The sequence below is a fragment of the Pelodiscus sinensis genome, chromosome 1 (assembly GCF_049634645.1).
Source record: "Pelodiscus sinensis isolate JC-2024 chromosome 1, ASM4963464v1, whole genome shotgun sequence".
NCBI lineage: Eukaryota > Metazoa > Chordata > Testudines > Trionychidae > Pelodiscus > Pelodiscus sinensis.
In genome coordinates this window covers 76660709-76676926 of record NC_134711.1, presented here as the reverse complement: position 1 = coordinate 76676926, position 16218 = coordinate 76660709, and the positions used below count along the sequence as shown (strand labels likewise).

Genomic DNA, 16218 nt, shown 5'->3' with positions numbered 1-16218 from the left:
ATCCACATTGAGTGGACCCTGAACTGAGGTTAAGGATGGCTGGAGCAGTGCCGGCAGGGCATCAGATTAGGACTTAGAGCGTGGAGCTGCTGTCTCAGGCTAGCCGAGGGCTGTTCTTAAAGGGACCCGACCCCCACCCCGGACAGACAGTTCTCAGGGGTTCCCCGCTTGCAAAGCAGTCCTGGCTTGGAGTGCCCTGAGTGTCCACACTTGGCACATCACAGCACTCGGCCATCAGCCCGGCTGCACTTGCCGCAGGCTGCCATCCAGAGAGGGGGTCAATCGGGAGGCTGCAGGAGAGCTTCCACCCCGAGGAGCCCGCAGAGCCACCCCAGTCCTCCCCATTGGGGGCTCGTACCCCATTCCTCCCTCACCCCCTTCCACTTACCTCTCCCTAGCCCCCCCCTTCCTGATGTACAAAATAAAGGACACGTGTGTTCAAAAATAGAAACTCTCTTTATTGAACAAAACTCGGGGAGACTGGGAAAAGGAGGTGGGAGAGGGGAAGAGAGAGGGTGGGAGAGGGGAGGGCAACTAAAATGATCAGGGGTTTGGAACAGGTCCCATATGAAGAGAGGCTAAAGAGACTGGGACTTTTCAGCTTAGAAAAGAGGAGACTGAGGGGGGATAGGATAGAGGTCTATAAAAGCATGAGTGGGGTGGAGAGGGTGCTTAAAGAAAAGTTCTTCATTAGTTCCCATAATAGAAGGACTAGAGGGCACCAAATGAAATGAATGGGTAGCAGGCTTCAAACTAATAACAGAAAGTTGTTCTTCACAAAGCAAAGAGTCAACCTGTGGAACTCCTTGCTGCAGGAGGCTGTGAAGGCTACAACTAGAACAGAGTTTAAAGAGAAGTGGGATAAATTCATGGAGGTTGGGTCCATGGAGTGGTATTAGGCAGAGGGTAGAAATGGTGTCCCTGGCCTCTGTTTGTGGAAGGCTGGAGATGGATGGCACGAGACAAATGGCTTGGTCATTGTTTCTGTCCATCCCCTCCAGGGTCCCTAGTGTTGGCCGCTGGCGGCAGACAGGCTACTGGGCTAGATGGACCTTTGGTCTGACCCAATACGGCCATTCTAAGCTCAGGGCTCAGGGTCGGGGGTGTCACTGGACCACCCTGATTTTTATGCACACCTGCTCCTGGGTGGCCAGGCTGGCAGCTGGCAGCTCTCCTGCCCGAGGTCCACGATGTCTGCACTATCCCAGGCGGGTGCCCGCCTTTTGCGGTCCCGGGCAAGATCCCAGGAGCCACCAGCCTGGTCCCGGGAAGAGGTGGAGGGCTGGGTGGCAGCGGGTGGCTGGTTCGTGCCGTGACAGGTGCAGGGTCTGCTGGCTGGGTGCTGGCAGGCCCTTTAAGGGCTCCAGGGCCGGGAGGGGGGCAGACGAGTTTCCCTGGTGGTGCCCAGAGTGGCCACCAGGGAAAGCTGGGGAGGGCTAGCCTCCCACTAGTTCGAATGAAGTGGCTACACAGCCCTTCATTCGAACTACTTAATTCGAACTAGGCGTTAGTCCTCGTAGAATGAGGTTTACCTAGTTCGAATTAAGTTCGAACTAGCGGTTTGCCTGTGTAGCGCCTATCAAAGTTAATTCGAACTAACGTCTGTTAGTTCGAATTAACTTTGTAATGTAGACATACCCTTCCTGACTGAACAAGGAGTGTCCTCTGGTGCTCTTCCTGTGATCACAAAATAAATGAAAATACAGAACATTACAGTCTCAGTCTCCAAGCTTTGTCTTTCAATTTAAGAATTAAGAAAGGGAAAATTATGTCTTTCTGGGTATTTGCACATTTTCTGAAAAATGTAATATGTTTACTTACTAATAAATTTGAATATATTGAGAGGCCTAATTTAACATTGCATTCATGTAATTTTTGGCGCTTGATGTCTTTCTTTTCTCGCCTAGAAAAATGTTTCATAATAATGAAATTACTTTAACTCCTTAGTGCTTATATTTGTTTGCCATTGATAGAATATGAATTGAGGAAATCCTATTCCAAAGAGTCAAGTAATTAGTGTGAAAAGTTAATGGATGTAACATGCATATAAACATTTTCATTTTGTGCTAATAGGAGCAAGAGGAAATTGCAAAGAAACACGAAGAAGACCTCCGGGTTCTACATCAGAAGTTAGATTTGCATGCTGATAGTTCACTTAATAAATTCAAACAAACTGCTTTGGTAGGTTTTTTTTATTTGTTTGGGGTGGGCGATTTTATTCAGAGTTGTACATTTGTTTGTTGTTGTTTTGTTTTTGTATTTTGAAAATTATTTGAAAATTAACCCTCCACATCAAAGGAGCAGCTTTTCAGTTCAAGATACGACAAACATGAAGATAAATAAGTGTGACTGTCATTACATTAATGTATTATTATTATTATTATTATTACTACTACTACTCTTGATGAACATGAAATTGAAAGAATTTGAGAAAGACAAGTGAGAAAATAAAGGTCAATAAATAAACTTCAGAGTAATCATTGTTCAATGTGACCGGTTCTAGAGTGAGCCCTTGGACATGCTGATGCCTTTTATTTTCTCTCTCTTTTTTTAATCTTCTACTGTAAATAAAATAAGCTCCATCTTAATTATTCTTTTTCTAAAGGACTGACCACCTATATTTAACTAGTTATATAACTAGTCCTCAGCTAAAGAGGCCACTTACTAGTGTTTTGTATGGCTAACATTTGACTATTAAGAATCACATCACTGGCTATAAAATATAATGTAAAAGTTGCTGCTTGGTTATGTTTACGATTAAATTTAACATAATGAAATGACTGCAGAACTTCGCCGTATAAGGTGTAGAATATTTAATATGAAGACTATTCTGTTTTTACAGGAGTTAATGAAAAAGTCTTCTTTATCAGTTCCCACAAACAAACATTTCATTCGTCTAGCTGAGATGGAGCAAACGGTAGTGGAACAAGACAACTCTCTTGCTTTGCTTCTAAGCAAATTAAAGAAAACATCATCTGATTTAGAGAAACAAAAACAAGTAACACTATTAAAAATCAGAGAGTTTGAAAACATCAAGGCTCAGTAAGTATTGAGATATACAATTATTACAATTCAAGTAATAATTAGATTGGACCAATCAACTGCAAGTCTAAATTTATTACTGTGTCATTTAAGATTATTGAATACGCTTTATTGACAGTTTATTAATATGACTGAAGAAACTAACCTAGCTGTTTATAATACCACAACTGTAACTAAAATACATATTGTCTGGCTTGTCATTAAATGTATAATTTGAAAATGTATTTCATTTCTCTCCCTTATTGAATGCTTTCTTCTTCATTACATTTTTGGTGCACAGAATGTAAGGTTTTGAATTGTCAGAAATATTTTCTTGTATATTTTAAATAGCATTCTGTACTTCCTGCACAACAAAGATTGAAAGTCATGAACATTTAGCCTATATGATAGGTTTAAGAAAAGGAAAATGTTATCTACTCTTGTTTGCTTTACTCATGTGAGTTTTTCCACTGATACTGTGCATTTGATCACTGTTTGGTATTAATTCAGGAATTGGTATAGAGTCATAGAATACTAGGACTGGAAGGTACCTCAAGAGGTCATCGAGTCCAGTCCCCTTCCCTCATGGCAGGACCCAGTACTGTCTAGACCATCCCCGATAGACATTTATCTAACCTATTCTTAAATATCTCCAGTAATGGAGATTCCACAAACATCCTAGCCAATTTATTCCAGTGTTTAACCACCCTGACAGGAACTTTTTCCTAATGTCCAACCTAAACCTCCCTTGCTGCAGTTTAAGCCCATTGCTTCTTGTTCTATCCTCAGAGGCCAGCAAAAACAAGTTTTCTCCCTCCTCCTTGTGACACCCTTTTAGATACCTGAAAACTGCTATCATGTCCCTTCTCAATCTTCTATTTTCCAAACTAAACAAGCCCAGTTCTTTCTGTCTTCCTCATGTTATCTAGACCTTTAATCATTCTTGTTGCTCTTCTCTGGACCCTCTCCAATTTCTCCATATTTTTCTTGAAATGCGGTGCCCAGAACTGGACACAATAGTCCAACTGAGGCCTAATCAGTGCAGAGTAGAGTGGAAGAATGATTTTTCATGTCTTGCTCACAACACACCTGTTAATGCATCCTAGAATCATGTTGGCTTTTTTTGCACACTATTGACTCAAATTTAGCTTGTGGTCCACTATAACCCCTAGATCCCTTTCTGCCGTACTCCTTCCTAGACAGTCACTTCCCATTCTGTATGTGTGAAACTGATTGTTCCTTTCTAAGTGGAGCACTTTGCATTTGTCCTTATTAAACTTCATCCTGTTTACCTCAGACCATTTCTCCAATATGTCCAGATCATTTTGAATTATGACCCTGTCATCCAAAGCAGTTGCAACCCCTCTAAGCTTGGTATCCTCTCTAAACTTAATAAGCAGGGCTTGACAAATTATACAATCTACTCGCCCATGGCGAGTAGATTGTAACCCGGAAGACCCGGGTTCGGGCAATCTGTGCATGCGCAGAACAATCTACACATGCGCAGATCGCCGGACAGCGTGGCATTGTGAAGCATTAATAACTACTCTCTGAGTATGATTATCCAGCCAGTTATGCACCCACCTTATAGTAGAGCCATCTGAGTTGTATTTGCCTAGTTTATTGATATGAATATCATGCGAGACCATATCAAACGCCTTAGTTAAGTCTAGGTATACCACATCCACCGCTTCTCCCTTATCCACAAGACTCATTATCCTATCAAAGAAAGCTATCAGATTGGTTTGGCATGATTTGTTCTTTACAAATCTATGCTGGCTATTCCCTGTCATCTTACCACCTTCCAAGTGTTTGCAGATGATTTCCTTAATTACTTGCTCCATTATTCTTTATGGCACAGAAGTTAAACTGACTGGTCTGTAGTTTCCTGGGTTGTTTTTATGTCTCTTTTTATTGATGGGCACTATATTTTCCCTTTTCCAATCTTCTGGAATGTCTCCTATCTTCCATGATTTTCCAAAGATGATAGCTAAAGGCTCAAGATACCTCCTCTATCAGTTTCTTAAGTATTCTACGATACATTTCATCAGGCCCTGGTGACTTGCAGACATCTAGCTTTTCTAAGTTATTTTTAATTTGTTCTTTTTTTAAATTTTATCTTCTAAATCTACCCCCTTCCCATTAGCATTCACTATTCAGGCATCCCTTCATCAGACTTCTCGGTGAAGACTGAAACAAAGAAGTCATTAAGCATCTCTGCCATTTCCAAGTTTCCTGTTACTGTTTCCCCCTCCTCACTGAGCAATGGGCAAACCCTGTCCTTGGTCTTCCTCTTGCTTCTAATATATTTATAGAATGTCTTCTTGTTTCCGTTTAAGCCTGTAGCTAGTTTGAACTTGCTTTGTGCCTTTGTCTTTCTAATCTTGCCCCTGCATCCCTGTATTGTTTATATTCATACTTTGTAATTTGACCTAGTTTCCATTTTTTATATCGACAAGCACACTAACACAGAGGGGCTTGTATCCAAATACGGTCTTCCCCTTCCTCAAAAGGTGAACACCATCTGTGCTTAGCAATGCTTCCTGGAATAGCATCCCATGGTCGAGGAAGCCAAAGCCCTCCTGGTGACACCATCTTCGCAGCCAGGCATTCACTTCCAGGATGCACCTGTCTCTGCCTGGGCCCCTACCTTTGACCAGAAGGATTGAAGAGAATACCACCTGCGCTCCAAACTCCTTCACCTGTACTCCCAGAGCTGTGTAGTCACTCTTGATCTGCTTAGTGTCACACCTCGCAGTATCATTAGTGCCCCCATGGATGAGTAGCATGGGGTAGTAGTCAGAGGGCTGGATAATCCTCAACAATGCCTCCGTAACGTCTCAGATACGGGTCCCCGGCAGGCAGCATACCTCCTGAGATGACATGTCAGGGCGTCAGATGGGCTCCTCCATCCCCCTCAGAAGAGAGTCTCCGACCACCACTACCCTATGTTTCCTATTCGCAGTGGTGGCAGCAGACCTCCCAGCCTTGGGAGTACGAGGCTTCTCCTTTGTTGTAGAGGGTGATTCCTTATCTCCTGTATCAAGAAGAGCATAACGGTTTCTTAGTACCACGGTGGGAGGGTTTGGAGCAGGGGTGGAGCACTGCCTGCTGCCAGAAGTAACCAGCTGCCAGTGTCTACCCTGAGCCGTCTCCTCCTCCACCAGTGGTGTGTCAGCAGTTCTGTGTACTGGGACAGCTACCTCAGCTGTCTCCACATGAACACTGTCCAGGAATTGTTCGTGGATTCGGATGCTCTTCAACCTAGCCACCTCCTTCTGTAGCTCTCCCATCTGTTGCCTGAGCAATTCCACCAGCGGACACCTTTCACATTGGATGGTCCCCCCAGCCTGGATATCGATAAGTGGGAATTGCAAGCCACAGTCCCTGCAAAGCCACACCAGGATCTGGGTAGAGGCATTCACTGAGGAAGTGGGTCTGGCCCACAAAAGCTCATCACCTAATAAACCATCTTGTTAGTCTTTAAAGTGCTGCATAGTCCTGTCTTTTGTTTCATGCCTATCAATAGAGCTCTGTGGATTAGTGGATACCAATTTCTATCTGTGGATATCCACATCAACAGGCTCATATTCGTATGCACATAGAGCTCTGTTGGAGGCCATTTTACAAGTGAAACGTAGCTGAAATTATGACAAATGTGTAATATTTTTCAGCCTTTTCTAATCCAGCCGGAGTTTACTAAATTAAGTACTTCATGGCATTGCTGTTTATTACATTGTTTTATTAGGCTTGAAGAAAAGCATGTAGCTGAAGTGAAAAAGCTGAAAGATGAAGCAAATGAATTGAGGAACCTGTTGTCTCAGAAAGCAGTTGAATTTCTGCAAGTAAAAACTGAGTTAGAGGCCCAGAAAGAAGCAAATAACAGAGCACCAACAACTACAATGAAAAACCTAGTAGAAAGGCTGAAAACCCAGTTAGCCTTAAAAGAGAAACAGCAGAAAGTAAGTAATCTAAATTTATTTTATTACATAGCATCTATCATGAAGACACAAAATTGATGTAAAAACAAATAACTATGAAAATTATGTATAGCAAACATTTCCAAATTTTTTTCAGAAATGCCATTAATGTGTTTAAGAGATAGACAAAGAATACATGAAAATTGCCCTTTTATGGAGATATATTAGGGCTGTATAGCTTGTTGTAGAAAAACAAAATGGAGTTTGACATAGAATTTAACTTCTCTGTAATTTATGAAGCTAAGTTCATTGTTATGCTTCATCTGCTTTGTGCTTTTTAAACTTGGATTAACTGACCAACTAAGCTGCATTGATTAGATTTTGTGTTGACATAGTGTTTCATACCAGTGAACCTTGCTCATCGTTGTAAATATAGTAGCCCAGTGTCTGTGAGTCTGTAATGCCCAAATGCTGGCTGTTCCCTCTGGGAGGGGGGGGCGCTGTTGCTTGAAATGCTGGCTGTTCCCTCTGGGGGGCGCTGTTGCTTGAAATGCTGGCTGTTCCCTCTGGGCGGCGCTGTTGCCTGAAATGCTGGCTGTTCCCTCTGGGCGGCGCTGTTGCCTGAAATGCTGGCTGTTCCCTCTGGGCAGCGCTGTTGCTGAAATGCTGGCTGTTCTCTTTGAGCGGCCCATGCTGCATGGAGAGTGCGGAGCCCAAACGGTCGCTTGCACCACTTGCTCCCACGCGGCGGCCCAGCTGAGCGGCGCAGAAGTCAGCTGAGCGCCACGGCGGGAGGGGAAGGGGGACGGGGCAGTGACGTGCGGTGTGACAGCAGCTCCTGGTCCCGCCCCCTGGCCGTTAATGTCACCGCCCCACACCCTTCACCTCCTGCGATGGCGCTCGGCTGACTTCTGCGCCGCTCAGCTGGGCCACCGTGTGGGAGCAAGTGGCGCAAGCGACCGTTTGGGCTCTGTGCTCTCCATGCAACATCGGGAGTGAGGAGCCCAAACGGCTGTTTGGGCTCCACAGTCCCCCGAGTGAGAGGCAGGAGGGGGAGGAGAAGAGACAGAGAGAGAGAAGTAGGAGGCAGAGGAGAGCTGAGAGACAGAGAGGGGGAAGCAGTAGGAGGAGGAGAGAAAGACAGCTGGAGCAAGAGACCGGAGGCTCAGGAGAGAAGACCGACGTGGAGGAGAGACCTGAAAATTCCGTCTTATGACGGGCTAATTGGCTAGTTGTAAATAATATGTGAAGATGCCAATAGAGTATATGAATTGTGCTGTTAGTATGGAATACAGTTGCATAATTTAACATATGTGAAAGGTAGTACATTTTTATTCCCTTTAGCTATTTTTAACATTCATTTTCAGCAACTTACAAACAGATTTGTTGATATTTTCAGGCATTGAGTAAAGCACTTCTGGAGCTTCGTGCAGAAATGACTGATAATGCAGAGCAGCAGATTATTTCTTTAGCATCACAAAAAGAGGCGTACATGAATGTTCAGCAGATTGTTGACAAACAAACAAAGGAGCTCACAGTAAGCACTAATTAACTTCCTTATACTGTGTTCTATGTTGTATTCTTAGTTGAAAAGAGAACAGTATTTATCATTTTGAGTATTGTAATAATTAATGTTGTACTGTCAAAAGGGAGTGAACAGAACAGGTGGTCTTTCTCCTGTCATCCATTTCCAGCCCCTGACAAATAGAGGCTAGAGACACCATTCCTACCCATTCTGGCTAATAATGGACCTATCCTCCATGAATGTATCTAGTTCTTTATTGAATCCTGTTAAAACCCAGGTCTTCATAACATCCTCTGGCAAGGAGTTCCACAGACTGTCCGAGTACTGCATGAAGAAAAACTTCCTTTTGTTTGTTTTAAACCTGCTTCCTATTAATTTCATTTGGTGACCCCTAGTTCGTATGTAATGGGAACCAGTAAATAACTTTTCCTTATTCACTTTCTCCATACCCGTCATGATTTTATAGAGCTCTGTCATATCCCTCCTTAGACTCCTCTTTTCTAAGCTGAAAGCTCTCAGTCTTTTTAATCTCTCTTCATATGACACCCATTCCAAACCCCTAATAATTTTTGTTGCCCTTTTTTGAACCTTTTCCAATGCCAATATATCTTTTTAAAAGATGAGGCAATCACATCTATAAGCAGTATTCAAGATGTGGCTGTACTATGGATTTATATAGAGGCAATAAGAAATTCTCTATTTTATTCTCTCTCCCTTTTTGAATGATTCCTAACATTCTGTTTGGTTTTTTTGACTAGTGCTGCACATTGAGTGGATGTTTTCAGAGAGCTATTCACAATGACTCCGAGATCTGTCTTTTGAGTAGTTGTAGCTAAATTAGTCTCCATCATTTTGTATGAATAGCCGGGATTATTTTTTCTAATATGCATTGCCTTGCATTTAGCAACATTAAAATTCATTTGCCATTTTGTTGCCCACTCACCTAGTTTTATAAGATGCTTTTGAAGCTCTTCACAGTCTGATTTGGTTTTAACTATCTTGTGCAGTTTGGTATGATCTGCCAATTTTTCCACCTCACTCTTTGCTCCTTTCTCCAGATCTATAGGAACTTACAAATGGTCTTCTTAGTGATTATTTAAACATAGTACATTATCTAAATATAGTTGATAATATATGAAATAACTGAGTTGAGGAATGTCTATGGAATCCAGGAAATATACCTCCTTAACCTCAATATAGCTGTTTTACTTAGTTGGGAACCCTGAAAATAACACTTTTTAATTTATTTTTATAGTCTCACATAGAGGAATTAAATGAGCAACTTACAAAATTTAAAGATGCCCTTAAAGTAAGTAAAACCAAAGAGAGCTCTTTGTTAGATGAAATGGATGATTTAAACCAAGAACTTCAGAAGAAGCAAAAAGCCATTACTAAAGTACTAAAAGAAAAAGAAGAAATGGAAAAAGAAAGTGAAGAACTGAAAAAACGGATAAAAAGACTAACAAACAGCATACAGGTACTCTTAGTTTTTATTATTGTAAAAATCTAGACATTCAGTCAGATATCCTTTTATGAATGTACTGTTTTTGTAAGACTAAATATGATTATCAGGCAGACGGACCAATAGCAATGGGGAGATTTTGGAGATTGGAGGCAACAGATGCCAGACAGTGCTGTAGGGCTGCCAGCAAACTGTTGACTAGCACCTCTGTGACAGATGTCAAATGTTGATAGGGTCTGAAAGAGGTTTCTTGAATAAAATGAATGAAAGCTGCAGTAGATGGCTTGTGGAATTCACAGCTTGCAAGAAGAGACAACTTAAGTTATTGCAGATTGAAGGGCCCTCTTTTCTTCTTGCAGTAGGAGGTCAAGAGTATTTAAAGATGAGCTGAAAACCTAGGTGCGTATGCTGAGAAAGGTCTTGCTCTTGGTGTTAGTTAGGGATGTGAACAACTAGTTGACTCTCCAATAAACAATTGCTTATCGCATAGTCGGCACGCTAGTCGACTAGTCACTTCCTCCCCCCTTGCTGCCTCTATTGGAAAGAGGCAGCAAGAATGGGGAAAAGAGGTGGAGTGCTTCAAAGTGACACGGTGCTCTCCGTGGCATTCCAAAGTGGCAGCATTTCATGGAGCCAGGGGTCAGCAGAGCACTTAGAGCCCTAGCTGACCCCAGGCTCCATGCGATACTGCCGCTTTGAAATGCCGCAGGAGCCTGGGGCCAGCGGGGGACTGCTTTAGTCCCCCGCTGGTCTCATGCTCCTGTGACGAAGCGAGGCAGCCCCGCACTGAACCTACAGGGCCCAGCCAGGGTTACCTGGCTGCAGAGGCCCCTCCCCCATAGCTCTATCGAGCATGCCCGGGCTGCAGTAGGGCTATAAAAGCCTGGGGAAAGACTCAGTCTGGAGAGACGGCCGGAGGAGAAGGACCGGGGCAGGGAGCTCCCTCTCAGCTGTTGCTGGGGACGCCAGGAGAGGCGGAGAAGGACGCGGAGGCGAGTTGGGGTAACCCTGGGACTACTGACTGAGGGGACGCTGGCACGGAGCTCGCAGCCAGCTGGGCAGGTACAGGGGAAGGCACCCCCGGGGACTGGGTAGGAAGTGGCCCAGGGCAGGAGCGGGAGCTGCCTCTCCCGCCCAGAGAACCTCTGTGCGTTTCGGCCAGACTGGCTCACCGAGGGAGTGACCCGTTACCCGGTCGCTCACAGGGCCCTGGGCTGGAACCCGGTGTAGTTGGGTGGGCCCGGGTCCCCCTACCCGGGGGTGTGCCCCGCTATAACCCCTGAACTGCATTGTGACTGCGCTGTGGACTCAGGCCAGAGGGCCTAGGCCTTGTTTAAAGGGCCAGCTACAAACTGCATTGTGACTGCGCTGTGGACTCAGGCCAGAGGGCCTAGGCCTTGCTTAAAGGGCCAGCTATAGACTGTGGTGTGGACTCAGGCCGGAGGGCCTAGGCCTTGCTTATAGGGCCAGCTATAAACTGCATTGTGACTGCACTTTGGACTCAGGCCAGAGGGCCTAGGCCTTGCTTATAGGGCCAGCTATAAACTGCATCGTAGCAGTGTTGGGGACTCAGGCAGGAGGGACCCGCCACAGCTCCCCACAGCGCTTTCACCTTTGAAGTGTAGAAACAGCCGTGTGGTTAGCGGTGACACGGTTACTAAAATGCTCCCCTTTGGGGCAAAGGCAGTAGCCAGTCTTGTGCACTCACTCTTGACTCCCAGCCCCACTCCTGGGGAACTCCCTGCCATCCCACGCTCTGTATGAGAGGCAGCAGCACAGGGTAGCAGGCAGAGGTGATTCACAAGAGGAGTCATTTTAAAAATCAGCTCCCTGCACATACCGGCTCCCACTTGATACAGAGACAGCAGTGCGGGGCTGCAGCAGCCCCTGTCCATGAGGAGGCCCACGCTCTCCATGTACAGAGGCTGCTGAGCATCCCACCAGATCTCCCACCCCTCCCTTGTGCTGCTACCTCTGATACAGAGGCAACAGCGTGGGTTGGGGAGACAGGTGGTTCCATGGAGTAGGTTCTTGTTAGCAGGTGCTAACCATCCCTAATGACAATTTAATACCATATTAGGCCCAAATAAATGCTTTGTGGTGTTCTGAGACATTTTTAGCTGTGACTGCCAATTAAAGTGAATTAAAAGTTAATGAAGTTGTAGTGCACTTTGAGGGTATGTCTACACTACCACCCTAGTTTGAACTAGGGTGGTTAATGTAGTCAATCAAAGTTGCAAATGAAGCCCGGGATTTAAATATCCCGGGCTTCATTTGCATCTTGCCGGGCGCCGCGATTTTTAAATCCCCGGTAGTTCAGACTCTGTGCCCACGGCTACACGCGGCACGGTGTAGGTAGTTCGAATTAGGCTTTCTAATTCGAACTACCGTTACACCTCGTTCCTCGTTCTAGGACCTGCCAGTTTCCTTACTTTCTTCTGTCCTCCTCTTCTCAATACATGCTATACATAGCAGATCATTTAATGCTAATAGTAATGCAATTCCCAGAAGTCTTTGGATGGATTACTCTCAGAAATGTAAACAGCAGGTATTGGTGCTAATTTATTTTTGTCAAATGAATATGGTCTTAAAATGTTTATAAATTCTCTGTGTATTGTCTGTGCACTGTAGAAAAATATTTCTAAGGTCTTGTCTACATTATGCGGTGGATCGATGCTGCAGCAGTTGATCCACTGCCCTTTGATTTATTGTGTATGTTGAAGATGTGATATATCGATCGCCGAGAGCACTCCCGTTCTTCTTCGAGTGCTTGCTCGTGTCCATTCTGATTAGGTGTACGCGCGCCGCGTGCACGGATTCCGGAGCTTTTTTCCCTTAGCAGTATCCATAGGGCCAGCAGGGAGCCCTCTGGAGTGGCGCCGGTATACCGGTGCATATATATCCCTGCTGGCCCCTCCACCTCCTCAGTTCCTTCTTACCACCCGTGACGGTAGCTGGAGCATGCTTCAGGCTGATAGCCTATCTCTTAGCAGCTTATTTCTTTTCTGTTGTATTATAGTTCTAGTTGAAGTTTTTATCTAGTTAAGTAGTTGTTAAGTGTTGTAAATATTTAGTTAGATAGGGGAGCAGCGGAACCCTCCCGTGAGGGGAGGGCATGCCAGGGCCCCAGGGCTTTAAACCCTGTGCTTCCTGCTCCAAACCTATGCCCTGCAGAGATCCCCACTCCGACTGCTTAAAGTGTCTGGGTGAGGCCCATCAAGCTGAAAGCTTTGTAAGAGCTTTAAGCTCCGGACCAAGAAGGAGAGGGACTCCCGGCTGAAACTCCTACTAATGGAGTTGGCACTGCAGCCTCAAAGCGAGGAGCGGCCTCACTCTGCCTGCAGCGCACCATCGGCGGCACCCCCGTCGGACAACAAGGCACCGAGGCGCAGATCGCAGTCCCCGGTGCCGAGGGCCTCCAAGAGCTCGAGGGGACGCTCAGCAGAGAGGAGTGCCCAGAAGGTGCGCCCTAAGGAGGGGCACCTTTGTTCTAAGGCCTCCAAAAAGAGGCGCAGCCCGGACAAGGGCAAGAGCCCGGGGCAGCCCGTGGGGCTAGGAGAGGTCCGTCAGCCCTCCACCCCAGAAACCTTTGAGGCGGCCCGGGACCTCATTCACATGGCTGTGGATGAAGGAGAGGGCCTGGTGCCGCAGGAGCGGACCGCGCCGGCACCGGCCTTAAGTGCCCCCAAACAGGCTATGGCTGGGTCATGGGACCCTCTGGGCGAAGGGCAGGCCTTGGCCCAGCAGCAATTTTTTCCCAGTGCTGGGAAGAACACCGGCACCGAAGCCGGGACGAACGCCGGCACCGACCCGGGGCCCCTTCCCGACGGCAGCGGCACCGGGAGCGAGTGCGCTTGCAGCGCCAACGGCACCGGCACCGGTGCAGGGCCCGGTGCCGCAGACGGCCCCTTGGGTGGTGCAGGGCCCCGCACCGTACTATGTGCCATCTGCGGTGCCACAGCAAGCGCCCCGCATGGCACCAACGCTGATGCCTCTCCCGGCACCAATCCCTGCTCACACCTTGGGAGCGCCAACCCAGCAGCAGGGCGCAGCGGCGCTGCACATGACGGCACCGGAGGGTTATTTACCGGCCTATCAGATGCAGCTGGGCACGGTACCGCTACAGCAAGGACCTCCACTTATGCCCCCACTGGCACTGCGTGCGGTGCACAGGGAAAAGCCGTCGGCCATGGCAGCACAGCGAAAGGTGCATGCTTCATTGGCCCCTCCCTGGTCAGCATCAGAGTACTCTTCGGAGTCTGAGGCCGAATCGGTGGCATCGGCCAGGTCATCATACAGGTCATGGCCCCGTCATAGGTCTCACTCATCGGTCAGATCATCTCACCGGGAGCCGGTGGACCAGCAGCAGTGGCAGGGGCAACCTCAGTGGGCATTCTGGACGCCCTGGGCATACCACCAGGCCCAGAGGCCTCCCCCTACGGGGCCGGCGGCGGGGTTTTCCCGAAGGAGCAGCACCCCATCTGCCACCCCTTTGTCAGCCCCTCCCCCCGCCTGGAGACAGCTCGTCTATAGTGGCGATGCCAAGACCTCCAATTATTGGTCAGGGGCAGGGGGCTATGTCCCAGCCAGGCTCAACCTATATGGACATCTCTGCCCGGGGGAACCAGGGGCACAGCTCGGCGAAGAGGAGGCAGTCCCCTCAAAGGAGTTCTCATCATCTTCACCAGATGAGCCCCTGACCGACCCCGCGCCCCAGCCCCGTTGATGGACTCCAGGGCACACCAGGAACTGCTCCGAAGGCTGGCGGTCAATCTTGTGGTCCAGCACGAGGAGGTTCACGAGGACCTAGATCCTATGGTGGACATCATAGCGGCAGCGGGCCCTGGTCGAGTGGCGCTCCCACTGAATAAAATGGTGGACAAACTGTCCAAAACTCTGTGGCAGACGCCGGCTTCTATTGCACCGACCCAGAAGGGGGTCGAGAGAAGGTACTATGTACCCCAAGCGGGGCACGAGCATCTTTTTAACCACCCGGCTCCGGGATCCATAGTAGTCCAGGCCACAGGGCAGAAGGAGCGCCAAGGGCCTCCAGGTCCTACTCCGAAGGCAAAGGAGCCCAGGGGATTGGACCTACTTGGCCGGAAGGCCTATGCCACGGGGGGCCTCCAGCTACGTATAGCTAACCAGTAACTAATGCTGGGGCGTTATGCCTTTAACACATGGGCATCTATGCAGAAATTTGCCAGCCAGCTTCCTTCTGAATCCCACCAGGAATTCGGGGCCCTGATGGAAGAGGGACAAGCAGTGGCGCGTACCTCTCTCCAGGCGGCCTTGGACGCGGCCGATTCGGCAGCCTGCATTATGGCCACAGGGGTTGTTATGAGGCGTAGTGCGTGGCTGCAGGTGTCTGGCATCCCACCCGAGGTGCAGACCACCATTCAGGACCTGCCCTTTGAGGGGCCGGCCTTGTTCTCAGAGCAGACTGATTCCAAGCTTCATCAAGGCGAAAGGGGGCATGCGTCCCATACTAGACCTCCGAAACCTGAACACCTTTATAAGGAAGACAAAGTTCAGGATGGTGACGCTGGCCTGCATCATCCCATTGCTCAGAAAGGGGGACTGGTATGCTGCTCTCGGTTTGAAGGATGCGTACTTCCACATTTCAATTTTTCCAAGTCACAGAAAATTCCTACGGTTCACGGTGGGACAGGACCACTTCCAGTTTACGGTCCTCCCATTTGGACTGTGTACATCCCCAAGAGTCTTTACCAAATGTATGACGGTGATAGCTGCGTTTCTGCGGCGGCACAGGGTCCAAGTGTTTCCATATCTGGACGATTGGCTCATAAGGGGCAAGTCTCGAGAACAGGTGTTAGATCATGTCTCAAGGGCCAGGGTTTTGTTCGAGAGTCCGGCCTCCTCATAAACAAGGCCAAATCATTGCTAGATCCCATGCAAGTCATAGACTTTGTGGGGGCCCATCTGGACTCGCCTTTGGGCAAGGCGTCCCTACCGAGAGACAGATTCATGGCTATTCACTCGCTGGTAGTGGGGCTGCAGGAGTTCCCAACTACGATGGCAAGGACCTGTATGAGGCTCCTAGGCCACATGGCGGCGTGCACTTACGTGGTCCAACACGCCAGGCTGAGCATGCGCCCATTGCAGGGGTGGCTCAAGGTAGCGCACAACCCCTTGAGGTCACCGCTAGATGCGGTAGTGACTATCCCTCAGGACATTCTTCGTTTGCTGGACTGGTGGAAGGACGTGGGCACAGTGTGTGCAGGGGTCCGATTCACCAAACCATCCCCGTCAGTGCAGCTGGTCACGGG

At 47.7% G+C, this 16218-nt stretch overlaps 1 protein-coding gene across 5 annotated transcripts in view; it reads left to right on the top strand.

Annotated features, from left to right (window-relative positions):
- The window catches only part of CEP290 (centrosomal protein 290), a 129968-nt gene that overhangs the window by 69071 nt on the left and 44679 nt on the right, over positions 1–16218 (top strand). For all 5 annotated transcript variants that reach the window (XM_006114000.4, XM_025180148.2, XM_075932772.1 and 2 more), the window contains 5 exons: positions 2074–2181; positions 2843–3042; positions 6770–6983; positions 8341–8478; positions 9722–9943. In XM_006114000.4, the coding sequence (XP_006114062.2) occupies positions 2074–2181; positions 2843–3042; positions 6770–6983; positions 8341–8478; positions 9722–9943 (882 nt within the window). The remainder of the gene's footprint in view (positions 1–2073; positions 2182–2842; positions 3043–6769; positions 6984–8340; positions 8479–9721; positions 9944–16218) is intronic.